We start from the raw sequence: 27,884 nt of genomic DNA on the forward strand, positions 1-27,884 counted from the left end.
CGGCCGGAGGCTGCAAGCAGGCAGGGGCTCCGGCCGTCTGTGCATCAGTCCATCTTTCCGGCGCCTGTCCCAGGCCATGGCGAAGCTGTTGGTGCTCACCATTTTGGGAGTGGGACTGGCACTCTTCAGGGACCACCGGTCTTCTTACCAGTAAGTTGGGGTGTGGTGAGGCCTGCAGCCCAGGTCCTGTCCTTCCCACGCCCTGGCCAGGCCCAGCAGCACCCCCACCCCTCCCCACCCCACCCCACCCCCAAGCAGGGCCCAGGCTCTTAGAAAATCTGCTGACAAGGGCTGGTTACACATCCCGTAGCGATTTCATAAATATTTTTCCAACTTTCCTGAGCCACCTGAAAACATACCCTTACTCACAGCCTGGGAGGTGGGTTAGGGACACAATTTTCATCCGTGTGGGTGGCCAAGTTGTTGGCCTGAACAAATTAATTTTTCATGTAGACCCGCGGTTTTTGGCTATAGATTCACTTTTCAGCGTCACTACAAAACAGATAACCAGGCTGGTGGTGCCCCTATATTGTGTGAACTAGGGAAGAAACCCTGCCTTGCCTGCCTGGCGGTGGCACAAACCTTCCCAGCTTGGAGACTCTCAATCTGAGGCCACACAGAGAGAGACAGAAAACTTGTGTTTGGAGCAGAGCCGGTGAGAGCGAATGGGTGCGTGCTGGCTCACCTGCTCCCACTGGGGGCTGAGGGGAAGAACCCTGGCGTTGGCATTTAATGTTCTGGCTCTTGCTCTGTCCCTTCCCTTGTGGGATCTTGGGCAAATCACTTTACATCTCTTAATATCAGCTGTTTCAGTAAGCCTCAATCGAGGCACACTCATATACAAATCACCTAACAGTTTGCCTGGGACATAGTAACTGTTCAATATATGTTTGTGCCTGCCCTGCTTCCCTTAAAGTACGTGTAAACCGTTAGCTACTAGACAAAGGGAAAATAAGGTTTTAGGAATGTATCAGTGGTTTTGTAATAACTGTTTATAGAGGTTCAAAGTCAAGAGATCACCCTCATCCCTAAGGCTTAATCAATAATCTCTCAATATTTACTTAGAAGTAAAATATTACTAAAATCAAATTGAACATTCTGGATTAAAAAAAAATCCTATGACCCTATGGACTGGTTGGGAATTTATGTTCAGAATAGGTTTTTGTAACTATTGGGCTTTTTATTTTTCCTTCTAATTGTTGGTTGTTTTGGAATCACAAACTGTTAGGAAAAAGAAAGAAACAGTGATTTGGGGTTTTTAATGATGTAAAAATTACAATTTGTGGGTTTTCATTAATCACGGTATTATTTGTTGCCAAAGTATATATATGTAAAATGTGTGTATATAAATACATTATACACACACACACACACACACACGGCTTGTGGTATTACCCTGGGATGAAAATAAATGAGGTGTAAGTATCTAACACCCCTTCTAGGCTTTCTCCTTTTGATTCTCCATTTGCATTTATCCCTGGGTTTGTTCTGCCCACATTCTGCAAGTTGCCCCACACCAAGATATCTTCTAAAGAATTACAGATCTGCCAGGAAGGAGTGAGGGTCTTTCGAGTGTACCATCCATAATTTACTCTGAGAATGGAAACTAGGCATTTTGTATAGGTTCTTGTGTAAAAGTATAGCAGTACCACCACCACCCTAAAAAGTTTCTCTCTCAACATGAAGTCTTAGCTTATTTGATCCAACATTAATATTTCCCCAGGTTTGTTCCCTGGAACACAAGTCACAAGACTTGCTCCATAAAAAAATAGGCTCCTTGGACAAATATATTCGGGAAATGTCTGTTTTAGCCTTTTCTCAGAGATTGACAATGCATTCTGGCATATTGAAATCTTTGAAAAGTCCTTCAGTAGAAAATACAAAACAAAAACAGGAAACGATTTTGCTTCGTTTAATCATTTCACAGACTTACTTGCCCACCTCCTTCACTCCTTTTTTTTTTTTGTCCTATCTGTGAACATCCTGTAAAACACTCTGGTGTATAGTTTGAGACAAATTATTATGTACCATTGATTTGCACTAAGACTTAAATTTCAGATGAAAAAGTTTGGTCATTAGGGGAAGATTGGCCTTAGTTTGTGAGCCCTGATTCTCATTTGTCTGAAGGGACCAAAGCAGACTCTGGTCATAGCTTAGCATAATGTCAGTCTCTGGGAGTCCTCTTGTTGGCCTTGCCTGTAGTTTCCTTTTGTGGATAGGGTGCCTGCAGGGGACACTTTGCGATGGGGTTGTTGCAGTGGAAAGACCTGGTCTCGTTCATAAGTAAGAACTTACTGTTTGACTTTCAGCACCTGGATCCAGCAAGTGGGGAGTGAGCCTCAGTCCTTGAACTTCTGGCTGTAATCAGATGACTGAGAAGGGAAAAGGAGAGTAGGAGTGGGATGGACCTTTGATTTTTGAATGGAAAAGAGGCACAGAACAGCCACAGCAGGAATAGGGCCATGCAAAGCTGGGAGGATGGGTGGTTATGGGGGTAGAGGGTGGGTGCAGAGCCTTCAAGCAGCCCAGGTCAGTGGAGGAAGGGAAATTCCACCCGCTGTTGGAAAGGCTCTAAAGCCTCCTTACCCAAAGAGACTGTGGACCAGATGCACGAGCAGCACCTGAGCTTCCAGGATTTGCAGAATCTCAGGCCCCACCCCACACAACTGAAGCAGAATTAGCCTTATTTCACAAGCTCCTCGGGGGATTTGTATGCCTGTCTCCAAGGGACACTCATTCCTGAATCACCCATCTTAGAACCAGATCAAGAGATCCTGGGCGATCAGTAAATTACCTTTATTCCCATTTTAAAGATAAGGCCCCTGAATCCCAGAGAAGATCATGAATCTGCCTGCAGGAGAGAAGGGAAGCAGTTATGTTCTGAGACCTGCATCAGGGGCAAGCCAAATTCCCAGAGTGGATACATCCTTTTCTTTTCAGAGATGGGGTGTATGGGAGTGGGGCAGGTTCACAAGAAGTTATATAGGCCTAGGGCTGGAGGGAACTTGTGAAAAGATTCTAGTTGTGCCTGGGGTGGGGAAGGAGGGGAACTGGGGAGGCTGATGCTTCTGAGGTGATTGTAGCACAGGGGAAGGAACTAAGGAAGACTAAGGGAGCTCCCTCGACCAGTATTCTTCCCTGCCCATCTTTGTATTCGGCTGCTGGTGGCCTTGCATGGTGTGCACTGCTCAAGTCCAGGGAATGTCTTGGACTACGGTATGAACAGCGCCCCCTGGAGTATGGAATGTTGCAGCCCAGCATCTCTGTGGCAACTTCCTCCAAAATGTCCATTGTAATGTGTGAGACCACTGTGTTTCCCTTTATTAGAAGGAAATGTCAAGGCTAATTTCTGCTTTTCCCATGCCCACTCCAAGAAACACATGCTAGTGGGAAGAGGGCAGTGGGGGATTCCAGCTGACCTGGGTTGGATCTCAATTCCACAACATTCAAGTCACTTTACCATTCTGAACCTGTTTCTCCACCTAAATATTACAGGATCATGGTACATATCACATTGGAATATATATATATATATATATATATATATATATATATATATATACACACATACATACATACACACACACACACACACATACACACATCTGGCACAAAGAATATACTCTGTAAATGTTAGCTTTTATTATCGCTGTATGTTATCTCAAAAATCTACCTATGAATGATCCACCTAACGAGTGATACTTGAATATATATCATGATAATACCTCACTGAGACTCTAGGATAAGGACAATAACTCTCTGGTCTCCCCTATCCATGCAACCAACATCATCTTCTCCATCTGATGCACCAGACTGCTAATTCCACAAAACAATTCAGCTGAGTACCTTCTGTCTGCATGTCCTGTTTTTGCTGGAGGGATAAATTAGGATACAGTATCCACTCACAGGTTTCAGAGTTTACTGTTGAGCAACAGGACCAAAAACTGATTACTATAAAACAATATGGTAAAAGACTCCATAGATGTATCTGTGAAGGTTCAGGAGGATAAATGGAGTTATTAATCCTATCACAGAAGATCAGGAGGAGCTATAGACTGTCATGAGTAGGAATCTTCCTGGTGGATTAGCAGGTAAAGGACCAAGTGAAGGGAAAGCTTGCATGAACAAGTGAAAGGAGGTGAGAAAGTGTTACAGAGAAAAGGGTCCTTGGTGTCATGGCACCTGATTTCAAATCCCAACTCTGTCCTTTTAAATAAGTGACCGCAGGCAACCTACTTAGCTTCCCTGGCCTCAGTTTTCTTACCAGTTAAAACAGGTAAAGTATTAATCATTGCCTCAGAGGTGGCTGAAGAGATTAAGAAAGTATCTGTAAGAGCCCTCAGCACAGGGCTTGGCATGTAGTAGGACCCAGTAAGGAGTACTGAAGAATGAGGAGTGTACAGTGGCAGAAAGTAGACTGGTGAGGGTATGTCTGGCTCCAAGGAAGGTTCCAGAATGGACTTCTTAATGTATAGCTAAATATCCTTACTTTCTTTTGTAAGGAGCTGGCATGTATTTGCAAAAAATAATTCACAGCAGGGAGTATGTGATTTCTGGCCAGAGTTCAGTGGCTTATAAATCAGCCACACATCTCAGACATTGAACTTTATCCCTTAGACCTGGAACATTTGGACTTAATCAAGCCCTTGACAAGATATTTCCTGATAATTGAGAATAAAATAGAAAAATATGAGCTGGATTATAGTAACACAGGCTGAATTGTCTTTTGGCATGTCCTCCAGCTTCCTGAAAGCAGTGATACTGGTAAGTTTTGCTTGAGCAGAGGACTGAATGTGATCCTTGCATTCATACTTGAGTTCCGACTCCAGCTCAGCCACTTTATAATTTTGTAGCCTTGGAAAGCCACTGCATCTTAGTCATCTGTAAAACAGGGAAAACAATACCTCCAAGAGATGTTTAGGATTAAACGAGAGTATATATAGTACCTGAACTGTGGCAACAGTGGTTATTCTGTTGAGATTTGACTTGTTTTGGCCACAGATTTGAACCCAAAGTTCAGACTTCTCTCTCATGGAAGATGATCTCTAACCTGGAAAGGGCAGAATAATCACAGTCAAAGGGAGCCCAGTGCTGACTTTAATGCTTCCTTACCTACCCTGGCCTCCCTTTGACTGATGATTCTGCTCTTTACAGGTTAGAGATCACCTTCCATGAGAGAGAAGCCTGAGTTAGAATAGGGGCTGATCAATTCTGCTTTCCTCTGCCCATACACACACACACATAAATATACACACACATAAACATACACACACATAAACATACACACACATAAACATACACACACATAAACATACACACACATAAACATACACACACATAAACATACACACACATAAACATACACACACATAAACATACACACACATAAACATACACACACATACATAAATACACACACACACATACACACACATACATAAATACACACACATACATAAATACACATACATAAATACACACACATAAATACACACACATAAATACACACACATAAATACACACACATACATAAATACACACATATATAAATACACACACATATATAAATACATATACACATATATACACACATACATAAATACACATACATACACATACATATACACACACATACACACATACATAAATATACACACACATACATACACACATACATACACAAATATATACACACACAATATACACAGATAATATACACACACATAAATATACACACACGCACATACATACATATATATATTTTTTTCTTTTTTAATTGAAGTATAGTCAGTTTACAATGCTGTGCTGTGAACCCATCACTTTTAATGAACTTTGCAAACCAGGCTGCATGCCTCTTATTCCTGTGTGATTTTGACTCTAAAAAAAGCTAATCTGGCTTCCCTTGGCATTTTTCACAAGTCTTGACCTACTCGGTGATTTCATGTCATTGAATCTCTTCTGTGTCACTCTTTGTATTGTCCTTGACTATGACCACCACCCTTAGCATCTTGTATCCTCTGAGTTCCTTGGGGCACTCTGTGAATAGTCACTGAGCTTTCTCTAGACCACTATTTTTCAAAATGGTGGGTCACAAAATCAGCTTAGTAGTTATATCTAGTATTTATTTTTATTTTATTATTTTTTAAATTGAACTGTAGTTGATTTACAGTATTACATTAGTTTCAGACATACAACGTAGTGATACAATATTTTTCTACATTATACTTCATTTATAGTTATTATAAAATATTGGCTATATTCTGTACAATATATCCTTGTAGCTCATTTGTCTTACCTCTTAATCCCCTAACCCTATCTTGCCCCTCCCCTCTTGCCTCTACCCATTGGTAACCACTAATTTGTTCTCTGTATCTCTGAGTCTATTTGTTTTGTTATTGCCATTCATTTGTTTGATTTTTTTGTTTTATTTTATATATAATATTAAGATTCTACATGTAAGTGATAACATACAGTATTTGTCTTTCTGTCTGTCTTATTTCACTAAGTATAATACTCTCCAGGTCCGCCTATGTTGTTGCAAATGGCAAGATTTCATTTTTTATGTCTGAGTAGTATTCCTGTGTGTATGTGTGTGGTGTGTGTGTATGTGTATATATCTATACTATATATCTATATCTATGTCTATATCTATATCTATATCTACCACATCTTTATCCATTTATCTGTTAATGAACATTTAGATTGTTTCCATATCTTCGCTATTGTAAATAGTGCTGCTGTGAACATTGGGGTACATGTATCTTTATAAATTAGTGTTTGCATTTTTTTGAGACCCAGGAGTGGAATTGCTGGGTCATATGATAGTTCTCTTTTTTAGTTTTTTTGAGAAACCTCCATACTGTCTTCCACAGTGGCTGCAACAATTTACATTGCCACCAACAGTGTATGAGGGTTCCCTTTTCTCCACATCCTCACCAACATTTGTTATTTGTATGATTAGCATTTTTAAATACATGAAATAGAATTGAATAAAAAGTTAAGAATGTATGACATGTATCAGGGTGAGTATTCTTTTGTGAATCAGGTTTAAGGTGTGTGTGTGTGTGTGGTGTGTGAGATGTGTGTTTCTACCATACAAAATGCTTTTACTAATGTGTATCTTAATTGGAAAAGTTCGCAAACTGCTGTTCCATAACTTTACCTTTTATTTCTTTATTGCCAACTTTCGTGATGATAATACCAGATTTCTTTTGTTGACATATCTTTCAGTGTCTCAGGTCATGGGAGCAGATCCCAACTTTGAAGTCTGCTTTCTAAGTCCACGTCCGTCCTTCAGGGAGCCACCCTCTCCTTGCAGGCCAGGCCTTCCTCGTCTATCCATTGTCTCTGGGTCTTTAGCACCCAAACTGGTGGTTCTCCACTCTGTGCCTCAGGATGAATTGTAGTGCTTTAACAAGGCTGATTACTAGACCCTACTCCTAGCCTCTTAGCTCAGACCCTCTCAGAAGGTGGAATTGATAGTCAAAGGTGTGGTAGTAGGAACGTGCTACATTTTTTCCTGATTGAAAGGATGAAAGGTCAGTTACCCCCAAATTCCTGTTGTCTTATACCATGCTGTTAAGAATTTTATCCAGAGTGTGCAGTCACCCCTAACCCATCCTCCTCCTCCTGTGAGACCCAATACCAGTAAGGCAAGTGAAGAATTTCTCCACCTGTCTATCTTTAGCCAAAAAAGATTTCTAGGGATTGTTGGATAATTGTTGCTACTCACTGTGATTATATTGTATCATTAGTTCTCAAAAAAACTGTTTATTGTTTAAATCTCTTGGCTGTCCTAATGTTGTGGTCCATTTCTTTCAAATGTCCCATCAATAGCTCTGCTTCATGCAGGCAGCCTGCTGGTACTTCCTTCTCACGTCTGTTGCTTTTCCCTTTGTCCTTCCTTTACACGTTCCCTACAGTGGATGTTTATGCACTCAGTTTTAATAAGTTACTTTTGTGTGTGTGTGTGCAATGCCTTTTTAGATGCTGGCCTTGGGTATGATTTTCTGAAGTTATAAATCCTTTAAGCACACCTGCATTTTTTGAGTAACACACCCGAAAGCAGATGCCCAGTCCAGGCTTTGGGGCCAGATTGGGCAGACAGGCAGGAGGCCCATCTGTCAGCAGCCCTAAAACATCGGTGGAATAAATTGGAACCATGTTGCTATTTAACCCAAATTTCCACTTAGGACTCCTGACACAGCTGATGAAATAGTTCCTGTTCTGCCAAAGTGCACAGAGCCCTGGAGAGGAAACTCCTTTGTGTATCTCTCCAGCTCTGCTAAATAAATACTGAAAATGCTGTGCCCAGAGGCCTCACGTGCCTTGTTCTGACCTTGTCTGGTAGAATCACTGAGGTTCCAGGGACCAACCCTGGGATTGAAATCCAGGCAAAGTTCAGTTAAAGAGAACTTTATTGGCTGCTTACCTTTGCAACTTAATTATTATTTCTGACTAGTTTTATGCATGTTTTATTCCTTTTTTTCTCTTCCAGAACACGAATGGCTGCTTTCCGAGAAATAAAACCAGTAGAACTTCCCAACTGTAAATTAGTAAAAGGAATAGGTAAGTCTTTGAATGGAGGGAGTATCTCATTTGAACTTGCAGTATTATCTTGCTGTGTATTTGATTAATACACCTGTTTAATTTTGTTCAAAAATAAAATTATGAACCAGGAGCGTATTATAAGACAGTAGCTAGTTATGAATACCAAATTACTTGACTTCTGACTTTACCAACCTATTGCCAAGGTTTTGAGCGTGTTTTGATCATTTGCTTTTGTTCCGTCAGTTTAGCAAAAACAATAGTCAGACAGTGTTTGACTTTATGGTAATATAACCTGAGCAGATGGCAGAGGAGGGACAGAAGAGGGAGAAAAAGCAATAAGTAAAGGCTAAAGTTTTAAAAAGACCTCATACACCTTTGCAGTCACCTCAAGGCTTCTCCCCGTGGATCTCTCTTTTAATTCTGGGAGGACAGTTTTTCCCAGAAGCCTTAGCAGATTTCCTCTTAGATCTCATTAGTCAGAGCTAGACACCAGGCTGCCACCCTAGCTGCAAAGGAAGCTGGGAAAGTAATTATGGGGCTTCCATTCTGGGAGGCAGGCCCATGAGCAAAGATAAAAGGGCTGGGGAATAGCAGCTGATCAGCAACTCACAGGCAGTGTCGAAGGACTCAAGTCTCCATCTGACTTCAGCCAGCCAGCTTTGTTATTTGAGAACAACTTATTTGAGATTTATGCTTTTACTGTTTTGAAGGTTCTTTCAAACAATTATTTATTTCAGTTAACTGAGCTTGGAAAGACTAGACTAGATGACTTAATGCAGTTAGCCTCAGTAAGCTTGGTCAGATATCTTATAGTTCGATATTTCTTTCTAAAAAACAAATATGATATTGAATTAAATATCTTTGGATATTTGAAAAACAAACATCTCCACTAAGAGTATCCATACCAAACCAAAAATCTAATTTGTCTCAAGATTGAAATTCAAAAAAAAGTATGTGTACTTAAAGCATAACTAACTTGGTGATATTTTACTGATGTTTATAATTAATGGTAAATGCACATTTGGCATTTGAACTGTACCCCCATTTTAACCAAAACATTTGGAATTTGTTTATGTTTCCAATATGGTTTTCAAAGAGTTTATTTGATTTGGAATTATTAAGTATCAACATATATTGGGAGTTTATTCTGTATCTTTAAGAAAACAGCAGGCTATTTTCAAATAACTATCTTTTGTGCATTTCATGAATTTCCATCAACTTTAAGAGGTTTCAAACTCTGAGGAAAAGTTCTAGTCCATCAATTTAAAACAAATATACTAAGTGTAAATTTTAAATACACTTAATTTATATGAATGTCTTTTAATTTTAAGTAATCATATTGGTCAATTTGAATAAATAAATGATAATTATTCTCAATCTATCAAAGAAGAGCTACGTATGTAGCCCCATTTTCAAGTTAGGGGTGATAAAGAAAGAGACCCCTCACTTCCTGCAGCAGCCTGAAATAATCTGTGCTTTCTGTTCTCTTTTCTGACAGAAGCTGGCTCTGAAGACTTGGAGATACTTCGTAATGGTCTGGCCTTCATTAGCTCAGTGGGTGTTTCCTTTCATATACTGTTCTCTGAACCATTTTCTAGGACCAGCAGCTTAAGCCTTTCGTTCCTGCCCTCTATACACTAATGCCCATCTTCAAGCAAAATGAGCAGAGATATGGTTTAAAAAACAAACTGTGTATGCTTTCACACTGGTGTTACGATTATGATCATATGTGTTCTATGCATATGTGTGTTCTATGATTGTATATGTTCTATACATATTACTGTGTACACAGAACTCTTACATTCCCTTATCTTCCATTGTGGCAATTTGTGAGTCTGATGAGCTCAAGAATGGCTTCCCATTCATGTGTCTATTCCCTGCAGTCTTTAAGTGGTGTATTCAAATATTTGCTGAATTAAGTGGAGATATATGTGTGTGTGTGTGTGTATGTATCCCTTCACATGTCATTTAGATTTTTTCCTCACACTTTTCAGAATAAGCCATTTAGTTTAAAATTGTTGGTAGGTCATTCCATAATTTCTAAACTTTAGAGAAGCCATCATGTTGTTGAACCTCTCCTGCATACAGATCATTGTGATATAGCTCAAAACAGAAGAAATTATCAACCTAATCTAGGACAACAGTTGATAGGATACAGCATACAAGTCACCCAGTCATTGAAAACCCTTTGCTGCCTGTTGAAATTTACTTTATCCAGTTTTCTCCTATGGAGATAGAAGGTGAGTCATCCTCTGCAGAAGTGTTTTATAAACTTTTCTTTTAAGCCACAGAATATATACTTCAAGCAAAATCTTATAGGGGACCCCAGGATCTAAAACCAATAGCAGCTGTGTTGTTCTGACCACAGGCTAAGAAAGGAGTTGTTCCCTGAACTCACTAGACTCTTCCCCTAAACTTTTGTCTCTGAGATGCTTCCAAGGAACCTGCCAAGGGATGGATCAAAAACCAATGTTCTCTCCATGTTTCTTACTTATATTAGTGAAGCCTTTTAGTAAATGCCTCTTTGGTCTGCTCTTCCATTTTTTTTTTCAGTCTTTCTCATGGGTTGGTAGGTGTGACATTCAACACTCATGGCTTTGCAGCTGGTGATGGAAGGGTCTGTGCCTGTTGTGTGGGGTTGTCTGGTGGAGTATGTGGCTTCCGAAACCCATGGGTCTATTGCACAAGCCAGATAAGGGGCTTCCTAGGTGGGCCTGTGGCCTGAACCAGACAGTGTGAACCAACTGCCATCTACCACCTTCATCAGCACTTGAAGTATTTGTAATGTGGTTGTGTTTTCTCCTCCATTATTTTATAAGGGATTAAAATATCCTCAAATAAAGAGCTTTGAATCCAATGAGCCTGGAAAGATACTTCTGATGGACCTGAACGAAGAGGAGCCGACCGTTTTGGTATTGAAGATCAAGGGAAGTAACTTTGATTTGTCTTCATTTAACCCTCATGGGATTAGCACATTCACAGATGAAGGTAACAATATTTAATGTTTATTAAAAATAAAATCGAAAAAGAAAAGAAAAACAGAAAAAAATGAATATTTCTTTTCATCCAGCTACAGTGTAATCATGAATAATGTTCTTAATTCTGGGTTTTAAACTTCTCCCTATATTAAATATAAGAGTATAACCATTAAATGATTGAGATTTGTAAAGCACCAAATTTTTGAAAATACCAACATTCACAGTATCCCTATAATTACTATAGTAATAATACTCAGCCCTAGTCGTTATCGGTTTTTCCATTTTAAATAATTTTATAGGTCCAGCCATTTACAGGAATAGGTTTTTCTAATGTAAAGCACCTGCAAATTGTAGATCCTGACGGAAAGTCACCGTCGATGCCCCTAACCACTGGTTCCTCTGTTTGTCTTCGCACTGCTTCTCCACATTTTCACATGTTGCCCCCCTCCCTTATGCCTTCATCCCATTTCTTCCCTTCTTTTTGCAGCCATGTCCTTGGGCTCTATATTAACCCTCAACCCCAGTTGTACACACAAGCACCTGGGGAGTTTTAAACAGCCAGATGCCCAGGCGGCAGCCCCACAGATTCTGATTCAGTCGGTCTGAGGGAGGCTTGGGCAGCAGTACTTGTTACATGTTCTCCAGGAGATAAAATGTAAGAGCAGAGTTGAGAACCATGTCTATCCCCATGGGCTCCATCTCCTCATGAGACAGTCCCTCTTTCGGTCCTTCTTCCCTACTTTCCCATTGTGGGAAGCTAAAATCGTTGCCTTGGAAATCATCAGCGACGTCTCTATTAACCAATTCTCTCTTCCTCTCCTTCCCCTCTCCCCTTCTCCCTCTCTCCTTCCTTCCTCCATCTCATTGTATGCTGTCCACCGCTCTGTCCTTCAAGTCAGTCTCTCCTCCCGGACACACGCATCTGCCCTCCTCCTGATTGTACTGCAGGTTTTCTCCCCTCTTCATTGCTTTGTCACTCATTTCAGACTCTCTGAGCATTCCCCAAAGGACTGATCTTTCGCCTCCTCTTTATTTTCTCTATTTCAGAAAGTTCAGTCACGTCACAACTGTAACTATACCTGTTTTCTTGGAGAACACCCCCAAATATGGGGTATTATTATTGTTGTTGTTGTTATTTTAATCAGCCCTTCAGTTCCCTCCCTTCTGCTTAGCAGATACTTCTTTTGGCTTCCCTCCTATAGCCCCAGTAAACTCAAAATGTCAAAAAGTGTTCTCAATCCTTTTGTCTTCCCTTCTTCATGTCTACCCCTTATGAATTCCCTTCTTTCATATATATACATATATACACACACACACACATATATATGAAATACACATTTAGATATATTTCCCTTCAATAGTCTCTTCACCCATTTATCAACATGGTATTTTAATTTAAAAATATTTTTAAGGGCAAAGAAACACAGTGTTGGGTATGTGTATACTCTGTTAAATTAAAATGGGGAAATAATCACACAAGTATTATGCAGGGCCTTCTATAAATTGCTTTTGCGTTAAACACGACATCACAGACTCCTTTCTCTGACAGTGCACTTAGAGCTGCTTTGCAATGGCTGTTTAGAATTCCATTGCATGGGAGTACCATGAGATAGTTCATCTGCTGATGGATATTCAGCCTGTTCCCACCTTTAGGCTCATTGAAACGATGCCAAGGTACACATGCTTATACATACATCTTCTGTGAATATTTGCTTAGGATAAATTCCTAGAGGTGGAATCTGCTGTGCACAATGTGAATCCGGGTTTTAATCCTCCCTTATGTTTGATTTCTGACTCCCTCCCTCCTCAGCCATCATCAGGGACTTTTGATCCTTCTTGTCAAGTACCTCTCATGCCCTTCCTGCCTTTTCTCGTCAGTGCCATCCTCCTGGTCCAGTGCTTTCTCTCCACATGCATGGGTTACCACAGACCCACAGGTCATGTTACTCCTTGGCTGAAAGCCTCCTAGAAGCAAATCCTGGATCCTTACCCTCTGCCCTAACAGGACTCGCTGTGGTTCCTATTTCTCTGGCTTCAGCTGTCCCACTTTCACTCCTCCTACTCCAACCACAGCCTCACTATTAAGTGAATGTGCCGAGGAAGCTGCTGCCTCAGGCCCTTTGCACACTCTCTTCCCTCAGCCTGGAACACTCTTCCCCCAGATACTCACATAGTTCAGTTTCTTATTTCATCTAGATCTCCGCTTTAACATCATCTCATCAGAACTTCCTTGACTCCCATGAAGAAGACGTCTCATTAGTCTCCATCTCTTTATCTGGCTTTGTTTCCTCTTTGTAGCACTTAATGCCAATTAAAGTAAACACTTGTTGGTTGAATGGACTAAACAGGAGTCTCCTAGCTGACTTCTCTGTTCAACTTTCTTCATTTCAACCTACCAAACTTGACACTGTTTTCCTTTAAACCCCCATCTGGTCACATCGAAGCTCTCTAAGGACTCACTGCTTCCGAAGGTGAAGACTCTAGTCTGACTGCACTTGCTGACTCTGATCACACCTTCTTGACCACTTAGACTGGTCTCTTTCATGACCCGAAGTCGAGCTGACTCGCAGAAGCTGCTCCCCTTTGATGTTCTCTCTCAGGTGTTCTTTTTATGGAATTTATCATCTCACACTGTGTAAATTATACCTGTGCACACCTTTTCATGTTGCTATTCTTCACACCTTTTATCTCAACACTGCGCCTTGCTGAGACCATTGCAATAGAAAGCTTAACAAGCTCTTTGGAGTTTTAGTGTCAAGGACTGCCCATTCTTAAGTTGAGGATTTTTTCCAGCTCTGGAGTCTGGAGTTTTTAGAGACTGTCACAGGTTCTTCCTTTAGCCATTTTTCTTTGCAGCAGTCACAAATGCTTCTCTCTAAAAAGAAATGAAAATATTCCATCTGCCTGACACCCTAAGTACTAGTTGGAGGTGGGTTGAAATTGCTTTTTGGAGACAGGGCTGACAGCTGAGAGCCCAGTTAATGTGTCAATTTTTGTTTTTAATCTCTTCTCAGATAATACTGTGTACCTGCTGGTGGTGAACCATCCATATTTGAAGTCCACGGTTGAGTTGTTTAAATTTCAAGAAGAAGAAAAGTCACTTTTGCATCTGAAAACCATCAAACACCAGCTTCTCCCTAAGTACTGGGATATGTCTTATTCCTATTTTCCTTTAACAGGGGGTGGGTAATCCACTTACAGTTTTCCCTTTAGGCTCAGGGGGTAGGGGGGACAGGAAGATAATGGCAACTCTCCTTTCTAATGATCACAAACTTCTCCAAATGTTCTGCAGAAACTTGTGAGGATTCAGGCCCCTCCGAGAAGACCCATCCTCTTCCTCCTTCGTTTCCCAGCTTGGCTGGATGCTGGTTAGGCTCCTGGCCTCAGAGAGCATTCCTTTGAGCTTTTACCATGAAAAAATTCTGCTCTTCTCCAAACCCAGGCTTAGTATTTCAAACCTAAACCGATTTCATAGACGAATTTCGCATTTTGAGCTGATTTGCTTATTATTTATTTTTATATTAAAAAATAGAATCTTAGGTGTTTCTGTGAATTAGAAACACAAACCTAAGAGGAGACAGGAAATCTGGTGCCTTGAAGACCTACCTGTGCTGCCTCTACTGCTGTTTGTTTGCACACGATTTTGGAAGTAGCAGATCTGGGGTAACCATCAGCTTCATCCAGGGTTCCTTGACAATGTAACACACAGGGAAAGAAAACACCCATGGGTCCCTGATCCCCGCCAACCCAGCACAAAGTTAACGTCCTCACTTGCCTTAGGGTTTGGTTTATGAGGTAGTGATGGATTTAGGACAATGCTCTGGCATTGTGTTCCCAAATGATTTTTATCCTCTAATCATTATGACTTTCTAGAATCGCAACCTCTATTTGAATAATTTACCTGCTGAATTCAAGTATCTCAGTATTTGTAAATCCAGGTTTCTTTTAAATTGTGTGTTATTTGCATGCAGGTTCCCAGCAGAGTACCTGGTAAGTGGTATGTGCTCAGTGTTACCCGTGCTCTTTGCTGTCCTTTCTTCCTTGGTGGGTTTGAAGATGAGGAGACTGAGATTGGAGAGAAATGGAGTTACTGGATGCAGGTCAACCAGTTAGTGTCCATTACAAACTGTGGTCCAGGTCATCTTCTGCGTGGTAGTTCAGAGAACAGCTTTTGGTGGGAGAGTTTATTCATATAATCATTCAACAAGTACATTTTGGGAAGAGAATGAGGCCACTGAGTATCTGGAGAATGTGCCAAATACCAAGATCTAAATTAGGGAAAAGGAGGCAGGATGTTATTAAAATAATAGATTATTTTGTAATTTTTTACAAATACCTTCTTAATTAGGTTTTATTATGATATCATTTTGGATTAAAAAAAATTGATGCCTGGAGTATTTAATTTGCCCCAGGTGACACCGTCAGTGACGGTGCAGCTGGGATTATAACCCTGGTAGCTTGAGTCCAGTGCTTATGCTCTGAGCCACTATGAAATAGTGAAAACGTATTTTCTCTGTTTTACCAATTAATCTTGGGAATCAACTTTGTCCAATTCCCCAGGGTTAGTGTATTTTTTTCTGGGCGGTTGCAAATATATTGGTCTTTGGCGATTAGGACCAAACTGAAAATAGCCATAGTGCTACAATTAACTAAAATTCTGCTCTCTCAACCCAAGGACTAGCCATGGATAGTTTCTGCCTTGTATTGATGGTTGTTTATATGGTTGTTTATAGCATTAATAGTCCAATGACTAATCTAATTTAAGCATGATTTTAATAACAACACAGTGGCCATTATTGGTCATTTACTACATGCCAGGCGTGGTGCCAAGGTCTTTGATTCATTATTTCATTTTCTTCTTGCCTCAACCTTTCACAGTATAGAGAGGCTCTGAGTTCAGTGACATGCTGTAGCCCTACAGATGATAGCTGGCAACGCCAGGCTTCAGATAGAGTCCGTCAGCTTTCACAGTTAATACCCTAAACCACGCTGCTCTGCTCCTTTTTAGGAGAGACAGCAAAGGGTACAAGGCATACAAATTTCAGAAATTCACCTTTAAAAAGGGGGAAAACCCAGCCTGCAGGCTGCGCCTGGAGCCTGTACAGACTAAGCCCAGATTCCTAGACCCTTTTTTCTCTCGTGTAGTGACAGTGGCTGCCATCGATGGAGGGCTTAGTGGGTGGCAGGCTTGCTGCAGAGCAGACGACAGGCATTGTCTCATTGAAATTCCCACTGCAGCTCCACAAATGAAGATTCTGACCCTTAGTCTTCTACTAATGAGCTGTGTGACTTTGGGAAAATCATTTAACCTCTCTCTACAGATGAGAAAACTGAGGCTCTGTGTGCTTATCTAACTCGCCCAGGAGCCCAGAGCTGCGTCAGAGGCGATGCTGGCTGCGCTGCCCTCCGCAGTGGAGCAGAGATAATTCTCTCCCAGATAATGGCCCCCGGGAACTTCTGTCACCTCAATCAGCCAAGAATGACTCACTTATGTGTTCGCTGTTGTACCTATTAAAGTAGAAAAATAGACTCATATATCTTAGGTTTTCAGTAACACAGAGAGAATCAGAATCAGAATTAGAACAACAACAACAGAAAAAACCACAGCATCCTATTTCTGAGTGTTCCTGCTCAGGGACATTTCACTCAGTTTAGAATCATGAAACTTTACGGCTGGAAGTGACCCTGTAGGGCTGAAAGGTGGACTAGCCCATCTCATCCTCCCTGTGTAGATCTAGGACATGATTAATTTCCCCTAAATCACACAGCTAATAGTAGCAGACCTTTAACTAAGATACAGGTCTCCAGATTGCCAGGATTTTTTCCGTTGCCTGATGCTGCCTTGGACTGTTCTCTATGAGAGGAGGGTCTACATGAGCATAAAGAAATGTTGCCCTGATAATGATTCCTGGCCTAATTAATGTCTACTGCATATAGTCTGTCTACACACACACACACAAAATAGGACTATTTTAAAGATACAGTTAATAGGATTTTTATGTTCCATTGCTATACTAACCTCTTAGGATTTGTTAGAGGAATTACTGGCTTTGAGGATTGTGCAGGTGAGAATGATTTCATACAGTTCTGTGCCATAACAGCTGTGGGGATGGCTCCATTCCACATCTTCATTTTAGGAGTCGACATTAATAAATGCCAGGACACAGCCCTGTAATGTACCTGCCTTCACCTGCATGTGTCATGTGTATGTGTTCGAATTTCAGTGTGAATGACATTGTCGCTGTGGGGCCTGAACACTTCTATGCCACCAATGATCACTATTTTGTTGACCCCTACTTGAGATCCTGGGAGATATATTTGGGTCTAGCGTGGTCAAATGTTGTTTACTACAGTCCAAATGAAGTTCGAGTGGTGGCCGACGGATTTGATTTTGCAAATGGAATCAACGTTTCACCTGACGGCAAGTACGTGAACTCTTTAAAACGTCATGCGTGTCCCCAGATTTCGTCAGACATCTTTAGAACACATTCTTTTCCTAAATAATGTGATGCATTTTAACATGTCATCCCAGTAAGAGGAAACTGGAACAGAATAGGAACTGTCTTAATTTTTTAGGGGGTAAAATAGATCAAATCAAAATCTTCTGTTTTGTGAAGACATACTCTTTTAAATTTCTTTCTTGGGGAAAAAAAAGGGCATATCAAGGCAGGGAGGAGCATAATAATCGTTTAGCATTACTATACAGCTTTGCTTAGAGGGAAGATTTTTTGAATGGGATTAACGGTTTGTAAGTAAGTGTATATCAGCAGTGCTGGTCTGTGACAAGACAAAGAGCTTACACCAAAATGTAAATCCAGGCATTGCTTCCTTGTCAAGAAAGTGTTGCTTTGGGGGGAAAAGTCAGTTTCACTAAATAGAATGATTTGTGATGCAGTTGATTTACATTATTATCTGGTGGTGGCCCTGAAACAATTCACAGACCAGCACTGGGTCCCATTGTATGTGTATATGTGATGTGTATACACACACACACACACACACACACACACATATATTCCTCATCTTGTATCATCAAGGATTTGTGACATACTTAGACTATTCAGAGGGTTAATAACATAGTTAGAGAAAGCAACAGAGGCAGCTTTCAGGGATTCATATCATCTTCTGGTCTTCAGAAATAGCAGATAATCCAGCAGTCGTTTCTCTCTCTGTTCTGGGATGCCTTGTGCTTAGACTGGCCACACATCCTTATGATGAATGTGACATCGTACTGTGTGCAAAACAATCAATCTGCAGGGTCAGGACCAGACTCAGGGCAGAGGGGAGGAAGTTTTCTGCTCGCAGATCCGGGCCAAGTGCCTTGTCTTCTCTCATCCTTTCTCTGGCCTAAAACAAGGGGCTGGTGGTCAAGGGGCTTCCCTGCAGCCCACCTAAGAGAACTCAGTATCCTTGGAAACAGAGAATCTGGGGCTTGCCACTATCTGGGCAAACCAAGAGAAGCACTGTGATGCTTTTGGCTCCCGGACATGAAGAGCTGGTGTTAGAGCTCAGTTCCCTCCCTACTAATGGGGGCCAACTAGCTTCCCACCTTTAGAGATAACTATTGAGAGATTAAAACCCCTTTGTTCACTGTCAAGTCATTGAGTTCTTTCAGAATTTGGTGTGCTTTGAGTTGGATTCCATTTTTCAGTCTCTAAGCAAAGTTATTCGCTAGGAAGAGTTATTACAACTTCGCGGTGACCTTCTGAATCACTTTACGAGCTTTGATGTAGCACTTTCTTCTTTGAAGGTACGTCTATGTAGCTGAGTTGCTGGCGCATAAGATTCATGTGTATGAAAAGCACGCTAATTGGACTTTAACTCCATTGAAGGTAAGATGTATTAACCCTGTAAGTTGGCAGAGTGATAATTAGATTCTAATTGATTTGCGAAATTAAAAGTAAGGGGGAAAAGACTGTCTAATTGGAGTGGGTGAGAACCGATTTTTCACTCCTGTGTTTAGAGTCACCAGCATTGTGTGTGTGTGTTGTTCACTTCCGCTCAGCTGCAGATCGCCTGTGAAACTTGGAGTCTTTCTGCTCTAGTGAATTTCAAGCTTGGCATTGTGTTCTTCAGCCTGCTTCCTTCTTTCCTTCCTCCCTCCACCCCCCACTTTCTCTCTCTCTTTTTCCCTCCATTGGAACAGGCAAGAAGAGTAGCATCAACTTGTATCTAACAGGGCAGCGCTCCACACAGTATACATAAAACCTGAGTACTCACGGTGGCCACCAGGTGCCCCCACTGCCTGTCACGCAGCTGCCTGTTTCTCTGGCCCTTGCCCCCCCGCCCGCCCACACCCTTCCCCCCCGCCCAGCCTCTCCAGCCTGAGTGCTTCTGGAGCTCACCCAGCAAGGCCCTGCCTCAGCACCGGGCATGTGTTCCCCTGCTCAGGTGTTCCTCCTCCGGTGCCCATGGCAGTCTCCTTTGTATCTTTCCAGATTTCACTAAGATGTCACTTTACCTCATCTAAACTTGCAGCTTTGCTCCTCCCTAAACACACACTCTCTCTCTCTCTCTCACACACACACACACACACACACACCCCTTCCTGTCTCCTTTACAGCTTTATTTTCCCTTCAGCATCCTTTGCTAACTTTTTTTTTTGAAAATTTTCAGGGGTTTTTTGGGGGGATGGTAATGAGGTTTATTTATTGTTTGTTTGTTTAATGGAGGTACCAGGGGTTGAACCCAGGACCTTGTGCATGCTAAGCACACGCTCTTCCACTGAGCTATACCCTCCCCTTGCTAACATGTTTTGTATTTTATTTATCCTCTCCATTATCTGCCTCTCCCACTAGGGTATAAGCTCCACAGGACAGATTTTTTTTTTTTTTTTTTTGATGGGTTCCTGGAAGAGTTCTCACCCCTAGTAGGCACTCAACGAATTAATTGTTAAATTAGTGTGGCGGGTCTGGGCATTCTTCAGGGGTTTGTTGTCTACCTGCACCAATTCTGATTCAGCCTGAAAGTTTGGATCAAAAGGGGTAAAAACACAAAGGAGAGGAAAGGAAAAGTAAAAGCAAAGTGGAGCATTACGAAGTAATGCTTCCCAAAGGCACAAAGACATCGCTCCCCCGCCGTACCGCCCAGGGCATGAAGCGCTGTCATCAGGCCCGGAGTGATGAGCCTGTCAGCACATTTCAGGTACTGCCCTGAGGGGCTTCACTCCAGGAAAATTACCTTGAAGCAACATCAAATGTAACATCCTGTTTGACATTCAAAATCACTGGCAGGGCTGGTTTGGCATTAGCTGAAGTAAAATAGAATTTCACACACCCATACTGGCTGAGGGAATAAGAACAAATTGTAGTTATAACAATAGGTGCTTCTGCAAATTGAAAGTTAAAAGATTTTATAAGAATTGAACCCAATCCAATACACATTCATCACAGAATGATAAAGGCGCGGCTCCTGCCGAGAGGGGATCGAGGGCAAAGGCTTGTTTCACATTTGGCTCCCATGTCTGACAGCAGATCGTGCCCGTCTCCTGACTTGACGGTGCAGTTGAGACCCCCACCCTTGACCGTGATGTTGTTCTTTCTTTTGAAGGGTCATGTTAATTAAGGCCAGGTAATTAATACTTGGAGTGCCAAGAAATTTGATAAACTAGCTGGGACTGTTCTTAGAATTTGTAATGAGACATGGACGGGTTTATGTCAGTGAAATATTACTCAGCCTTAAAAAGGAATGAAGTACTAATTCACGCCACAACATGGATGAATCTTGAAGATATTATGCTCAGTGAAATAATATAGACCCAAAAGGACAGATATTGTATGGTTCCACTTATATGAGGGACCCGGAATAGTCAAATTCATTAGCAGAAAGTGGAATGGAGTTTACCAGGGGGTGAGGGAGGGAGGACTAGGGGAGCTGTTGGGTGCAGTTTCTGCTCGGGCTGATGAAAGGTTCTGGAAATGGGTAGTGGCGACAAATACAGGACATTGAAATGTGAGTCATACACTTAAAAATGGTTAAAATGACAAACTTAAATGTTTTGCATATTTTATTGCAATAAAAATAATCCCCTCCTCAAAAGGAAAAAAACCTCCAAGACACAGCCAGTGATTGAGTCTCACTTCAGTGAGTTCCGGTTCTCTAAAAATTGGGTTATTTATTAACAGGGATACTGTTTTCCCCAAAGAGAATAAACCATTGTTTCCTTGACCATGGAGTGTAAACATTTCCACTGGGCTTTGTGGCAGCATGAAACATGGTACTCATGAGCATCGTGGTGAGTTAGTATCACTAGGAATTACAGATTTGCAAGGGAAGGGTTCATTACTGAGCCCAAGATGGGCTCCCTGCTGAACTGCCAGCTCTTGCTTGGCAGGAACCAGGCGTGCCCCTTGTCAGCAGGTGGCCGTGGCAGGAGCTCAGTAATTGTGTGTTGAATGAATGGGACCCCAGGCTTCTGTGTCCTCCTCCCAGCCCCCTTCCCCACCCGACTCTCATCTCTGCAGGCTTCCATCTGCATTAAAATTCACCAGTTGGCGATGGCCCCTTCCAGAGATAATAGCAGAGCCCTGAGAAAACATTTTCCTCACGGGAAGACTTTGACACATCAGCCTACAATGTCTTGACACTGAGAAAGCCGGGGTTTGGGGGATGGAGAAGACTTGGAGTTGATTTTGGCCAGAGGACGTTTGCTCAGCTGCTTCCTTTGGCCAACCTTTCATGTTCCTGGGGGGAGAGTGAGTGATGGCTCTGCCTCAGTGCTTGAGCCCTCTAGTCCCTCCACGGCCACGGGGGGATGGTTCTCATTTTGAGTCGGAAGCTCAGGGCAGCGCGGGCTCGCCGCGGTGTCTGCCCACACGCTGGCCTTCGTGATGAGTCACCACCAGTTATTACCGGGTCTCTGGGCGCTGAGGTATGCTGGCCTCTGTTAGAGGTAGGCGGGAGATATTGTTTCTCCAACTGAGAGTTAGAGGTAAACAAATAGATGTGATTTCTCCCCGGTAGAAGGCAGCCACGATGATGAATGATGGAATTAAGAATCGTTGATATTATTTATGATCCCGGTACAAAGCCTCGACAGCAATCTGTGCAGTCATCACATGCTTGTGGCTTATATTTAGAAAATAAACAGCAGAAGAACAGGGAGTTGAATAACATCAGGGAGCTAAAGAAGAAACTTTTCCTCAACTCCAAGGAAAAAATTAGACCCCGGGTGACCATTTCTTCTCTGGCTGCACAGCCTGTGATTAGCCATTAAAGAACAGCCTACCTTTCATTGATGTTCTCAGCAGAAACGAATCTACATTGCCTGGTTGTTTTTGGAAAGCTTATAAAAATATCATTTGCACATGCCATTTTAGAAGGAACTGTTTTGTGCTGCCCTTAAAACTTTTTTTCTTTCAGTTTTAAGTTCATTGCACAGATGTTATTCCAAATGCTTTCATCTGACCTCTTAACAGTCTTTCTTCATTTTCTGATCATCCCCCTCATATGTCGTGGAAATTGGCAGAATACTAGCATGAATGGAAAGCTAGAGGAATTCTCCGAGTGCTAGTGAAATGGGGCAGAATTGTCATGTCCCTGGAGCCAGGAGTGTGGTGACCAAGGACACGATGATAGTTTTCCCTGATATGTTGCTCCTCCACCTCTCAATTTTTTTTTTTTTCACCTTCTGTCCTTCCTTCTCTCCTTGGTTTTAATCCGAAAGTCCCTGGACTTTGACACACTCGTGGATAACATATCTGTGGATCCTGTGACAGGGGACCTTTGGATTGGATGCCACCCCAATGGCATGAAAATCTTCTTCTATGACCCCGAGAATCCTCCTGGATCAGAGGTTAGTTTGAAAAATGAATCGTATCAGCGACCTTATTCCCAGCTGTTTTTCAGTTGAAAACATAAATCTCAATTATGTGTGCAAATAAAAGGGGGACATAGATAGATGATCCAAATGGTCAGATAAAAAAAGGAATTTGACTTTGGGAGGCATTTGAGTCAGTCTAGGCAGGAGACAGATGGGACATGTAAATTGGGTTATTTGAGAGGATTTAATGAGAGCACTATGTTCAAAGGTTTGTGGACAGGTAGGGATGAACAGGGGATAATGCAGGACCCCAGGGCTAGCATGGGAGGCAGGAAATGGTTACCAGAAGCCAGAACAAGAGGAGAGCTGTGTGTGGAGAGGATGCTGGGAGAAGAGCCTCCCCTCCTGTTGAGGGATGTAGCCAACCAGCAGGGCCCCCCCAGGGAGGGAGCCTGGAGTAAAACCTCACCTCCGTCTCAGGCCTCCCACCCCCCACTGCTGCTGCTCCTTGGTCAACCCTTAGCAGGAGGCGGAGGGCGAGGGGGCCCTGAATGGGCTTTGTACAGGCTGAGCAGAGCGGACAGTGGGCCTGGAGAGCTTGGTTAGGTTAGCCAGTACTGGACTGGGGTCCATATCTTTATTTCAATAGTGAGTTTCTCCAGCTTGAGAATTCACAATAGTTTAAAAATTGTGATGTGCCATATTGCTACGGTCTAATCATTTGAGTTACCTGCGTTCCTGTTCAGCCCCCTCTTCCTGTGTGTCAGTACATGCACACGTTCATGGAACGGACCAGTCCTGAAGCAGAGCTGGCCATCTTCTCTAAACCTTCCCGGCAGAATGGGAACATAGATCACTTGCTGGAATGATCTGGGCCCAAAAGACCTCTTCCATCTTAGTTATAGTACCCCAAGACCCTATTCATGTCCGTGGTCTTTTTTCGGTGGACTGTTCTGGCAAAACAGAGAATTTGAAACTCACTCTGCCATGGGCATCTGAACTTTTACTTTGAGTTACCTGGGGTTTTCTATTTGGAGTTTTCAGTATGTACTAGTTATACTTGTTTACATCAAATACATGGTATAATTTTTGACATAGTTCACTGCTACGTATTCTTTTTAAAGCTGAGTTTTACGAGTCAGTCTCATCCCACCCTCCACCCCTGAAAAAAGTTTTTTTTAAAAAGCTGGTGTCTCTTGGATAAAAAACAAAAACCAAGTGTGTATTTGCAGTGACACGTTGGCCCATCATACCCATTATCTCTAGGTTTGCAGGACAGTTTTGATCATGGTGAATGGCAATCCTTTGTGCCTGTTGTTGGTTCGTAGGTATTAGGACTGCTGTGTGGTACGCTGAATAGAACTGAAGAAAGGTACGCTCTGGCGTGTTCACTGTTCGCAACTGGGCAGAATGTTAGATTCTAATTTGTTCTTGCTTGTTAGCTCATTTGGTGAACTTGGGTCATTTGCTACAGCATGAACTTGGTTTGCTGTTCTGGGAAAAAAATACTTCCTTACTAATGATGAAACTCATAAGGAATAGCAAAAAGTAATAACAATTCATCATCTAATGCACTGCCCCATAGAAGAGTGATTTAGTTTATTAGAAAGTGGCTTACTTAAGCCAAGGTGCACCATCCACTATTTCCCAGTAAGTAACTGCAGCATTGTTAATACTATAGCAATTTCCTAAAACATCTGTCTTTGGTGACAGCTGTTTTGAACAGGTCCTTTTATTCTTATTTATTTGTTTAAATTCCAGTATGGTTTATTTCCTTTTATTGTATTAGTTTCTGACATCTGTTATCACGAAAACTATTTTGATATCCTTTTCAATTAAATTAGTACATATGCCATTACAAAATGTAATTTATACACTAAAAGTTAATGTACTACATTGCATGATAATTGGGAGTTCATAAATGCATAAACATAGATTCTCTTGTTTTCAGAATATTCTAGTTATCACTAGTTACAAGAGAGTTACTTTTGTGAAGTTAAAACAATTGTGATAACAAAAATAGCAACCAAAGTAAACACTGTGTTACCACTAGCAAGTATGTACTAAGTATGAATCAGGTGAGTTCATAACTAACATCTAGTTTATTCATGAAGAGGTCCTTTTAAATGCTCCCACTGACCCTTTAATACACAAGCGCTAGCATGCCTACTCTGCCATATTTGGTGTTTTTGTATATAGGGGTCCGTTCCTCAAGTCACCGAATTTTATCGTAAAGGCTTAAGAATAACAGGAACGTAGAGTTGAAAGGGAATTTAGAGTTAGATTAGTCACATCCATCTCATTCTACAAGTGGGAAACAAACAGTTAAATGGAAGGTCCAAAACGTGACCCTGGGCTCTGGCCTTATGGTGTGCTCGTTATAGTATGGGAATCATGTAATTCTTTGTTGGCCAAAATGATCAAATATCGACTATTACATATAGTCAACTTAAATACTACTATACTGTTGCTAATGATAAATCATATGAAATATGCAAATATGGAAGGAAACTGAACTTATCTTATACATTTAGAGTTGGGACCTTAAGTTCAGAGGAATGGTAAGTGTGGTATAGAGATGTGTTCTTTTCTGGGCAATACTCTTTTTTTTTTTGTTTTTATTGCCACATTTTAAAAACCAAGAATTAAGTCTGAATATCTAAATTCCTAGCTTATCTGAAACCACACAAAAACTGGCTAAATTCCAGCATGGAGATAATTAAATAATTTGACTATTACTGAGTTAACCCAATCCCTCATTTACCATAGTCCCCATGGCTCCTTAATGTCTCACACCCAGGCTGTGCTATTGACTTATGCCTGGCCTCTACAGGCTTCTGAGTCTCTGTCTCTATTAAAGATCACCTGATCAAAACCTGCCATTTTGCCAGTGAGGAAACAGTGTCTTATATAGATAGTAATTTTGTAACAAAATACGGTTTACCTAAAGGCTGCTTCTTATGGAGAAATGATCCCACATTTAAAGTTATGTTTCAAGTGACTTTAAAAAGTACTCATCTAATGTTATTTTTTGATAGGTACTCCGAATCCAGAACATTTTAACAGAGGAACCCAAAGTGACAGTGGTTTACGCGGAAAATGGAACAGTGTTACAAGGAAGTTCAGTTGCCTCTGTGTACAAAGGGAAACTGCTGACTGGTACTGTGTTCCACAAAGCCCTTTACTGTAAGCTCTAACAGGCCGATTTGCACCCGGGCCCTGGCAACTGTGAGCTCATTTCAACCGGTTGCCCCATTTAAGAGACCACAGTGATCTCATCCAATGAATTGCTGACCCTAAATTTGGACATCACAAGAGATGAAAGTGTGTTTAACTGGGAACAGATACGATGCATAAGGCCTTTTAGAGAGTATGATATCGAATCAGTCTTGGGATATTTGAAAACCTCATTTATCAATAAAGATCCTTTTCAATCAAATTGCTAGAACTGTCATGTCAGTTGTCAGGCCTTAAGTTAACCGTATGTGACCCAGAAAGCACTTTCCCTAAACACGTGTTCCCTGAGAGCACCTGAGCTTCCTGCTGCCTCAGAGCCCCGCACTGGCTCGGAGTCTCCGGCCCCCGTGCCCGACGAGCAGACGTGCCCTGAGGAGTGGCCCTCAGCTCCGGGCAAGTGTCCTGACCAGTACACTTAGACTTATCCCCACTCCCCCTTCTAATATGATGCTCCTAGTAAACAGAGACCTGCGACCCCAGCTTTCCTTCTACTCTTGCACATTCGCTTCTCCTCTGGAACGGCCTGTAGGAAAATCCTAAAATTCTTGGGAGTGTCATCATACCTGACGATGATGAGTGTCTGTTATCTCAGTGTGTACATTTCAGCTTCTCTGACTTGATGAAAGGAAGAAATTTGTTCACTTCGACGACTGGATACAGAAGGAAGCCCATAATTGATTCAGGCAGAGCTAACTGTCCCAAAGGCAATTATTGTTGTTGAAGTGGTGACGGTAGGTTTTCCTTTCCCTATTCTGATGTACTTGGAGATTAAGAAGAGAGCGATGAAAACCCCCCAAAGAAAAAGGAAAAAAGAAAAGAACAACCCCTTGGCTATATTCTAGGAAGAAAAGATGACTTTGTCATTATCTTACAAAAGCTGGTATGAAGAGGTTATCCATCTTCATTTATGTGTCTGTTTCGAACGTATGTCTTGCAGGCTGGAGTATTTTTTTGGGATGCCTTATTAGAAACAAAGTTTTTCTATGGCATTTGCCCTGATGATGCTCTGGAATTTTGAGGAAGATACTTTGCAGATAAATTGAGATCTGCCAACTGCTGATAATTTAAGACCACTGATTTAAAGTAATAAATAGAAACATTTTGTTTGGATCAAAAGATACTGTCTTCACTTCAGGATTAGAGTTATTTTAGTCACAATCTCAGTGAGCTTCATATCACATGCCCTATGGGTGCTCAATTATTCAGTGATGCCGTTCACAGCCCTCGGGGCTGGAGTCTCTGATACATCGTTTTGAAACTATCAATGGCGGTGGCACTTAGGTTGAGACTTTTTTTTTTTTTAATTGAAGTATAGTCAGTCACAATGTGTCAATTTCTGGTGTACAGGTGACTTCCTT

General features: G+C 41.6%; 1 protein-coding gene across 1 annotated transcript; it reads left to right on the forward strand.

Annotated features, from left to right (window-relative positions):
* PON1 (paraoxonase 1) lies at positions 1-26,749 on the forward strand. Its single transcript, XM_010979658.3, has 9 exons — positions 1-150; positions 8,498-8,568; positions 10,049-10,104; positions 11,370-11,538; positions 14,543-14,669; positions 17,753-17,953; positions 19,279-19,360; positions 23,194-23,322; positions 26,328-26,749. Exons 1-9 carry the CDS (start codon positions 77-79, stop codon positions 26,484-26,486), a joined length of 1,068 nt encoding a protein of 355 aa, XP_010977960.1. The 5' UTR covers positions 1-76; the 3' UTR covers positions 26,487-26,749.
* Positions 26,750-27,884: the final 1,135 nt, after the last annotated feature.

The sequence above is a fragment of the Camelus dromedarius genome, chromosome 7, assembly GCF_036321535.1.
Source record: "Camelus dromedarius isolate mCamDro1 chromosome 7, mCamDro1.pat, whole genome shotgun sequence".
In the NCBI taxonomy this organism is placed as follows: domain Eukaryota; kingdom Metazoa; phylum Chordata; class Mammalia; order Artiodactyla; family Camelidae; genus Camelus; species Camelus dromedarius.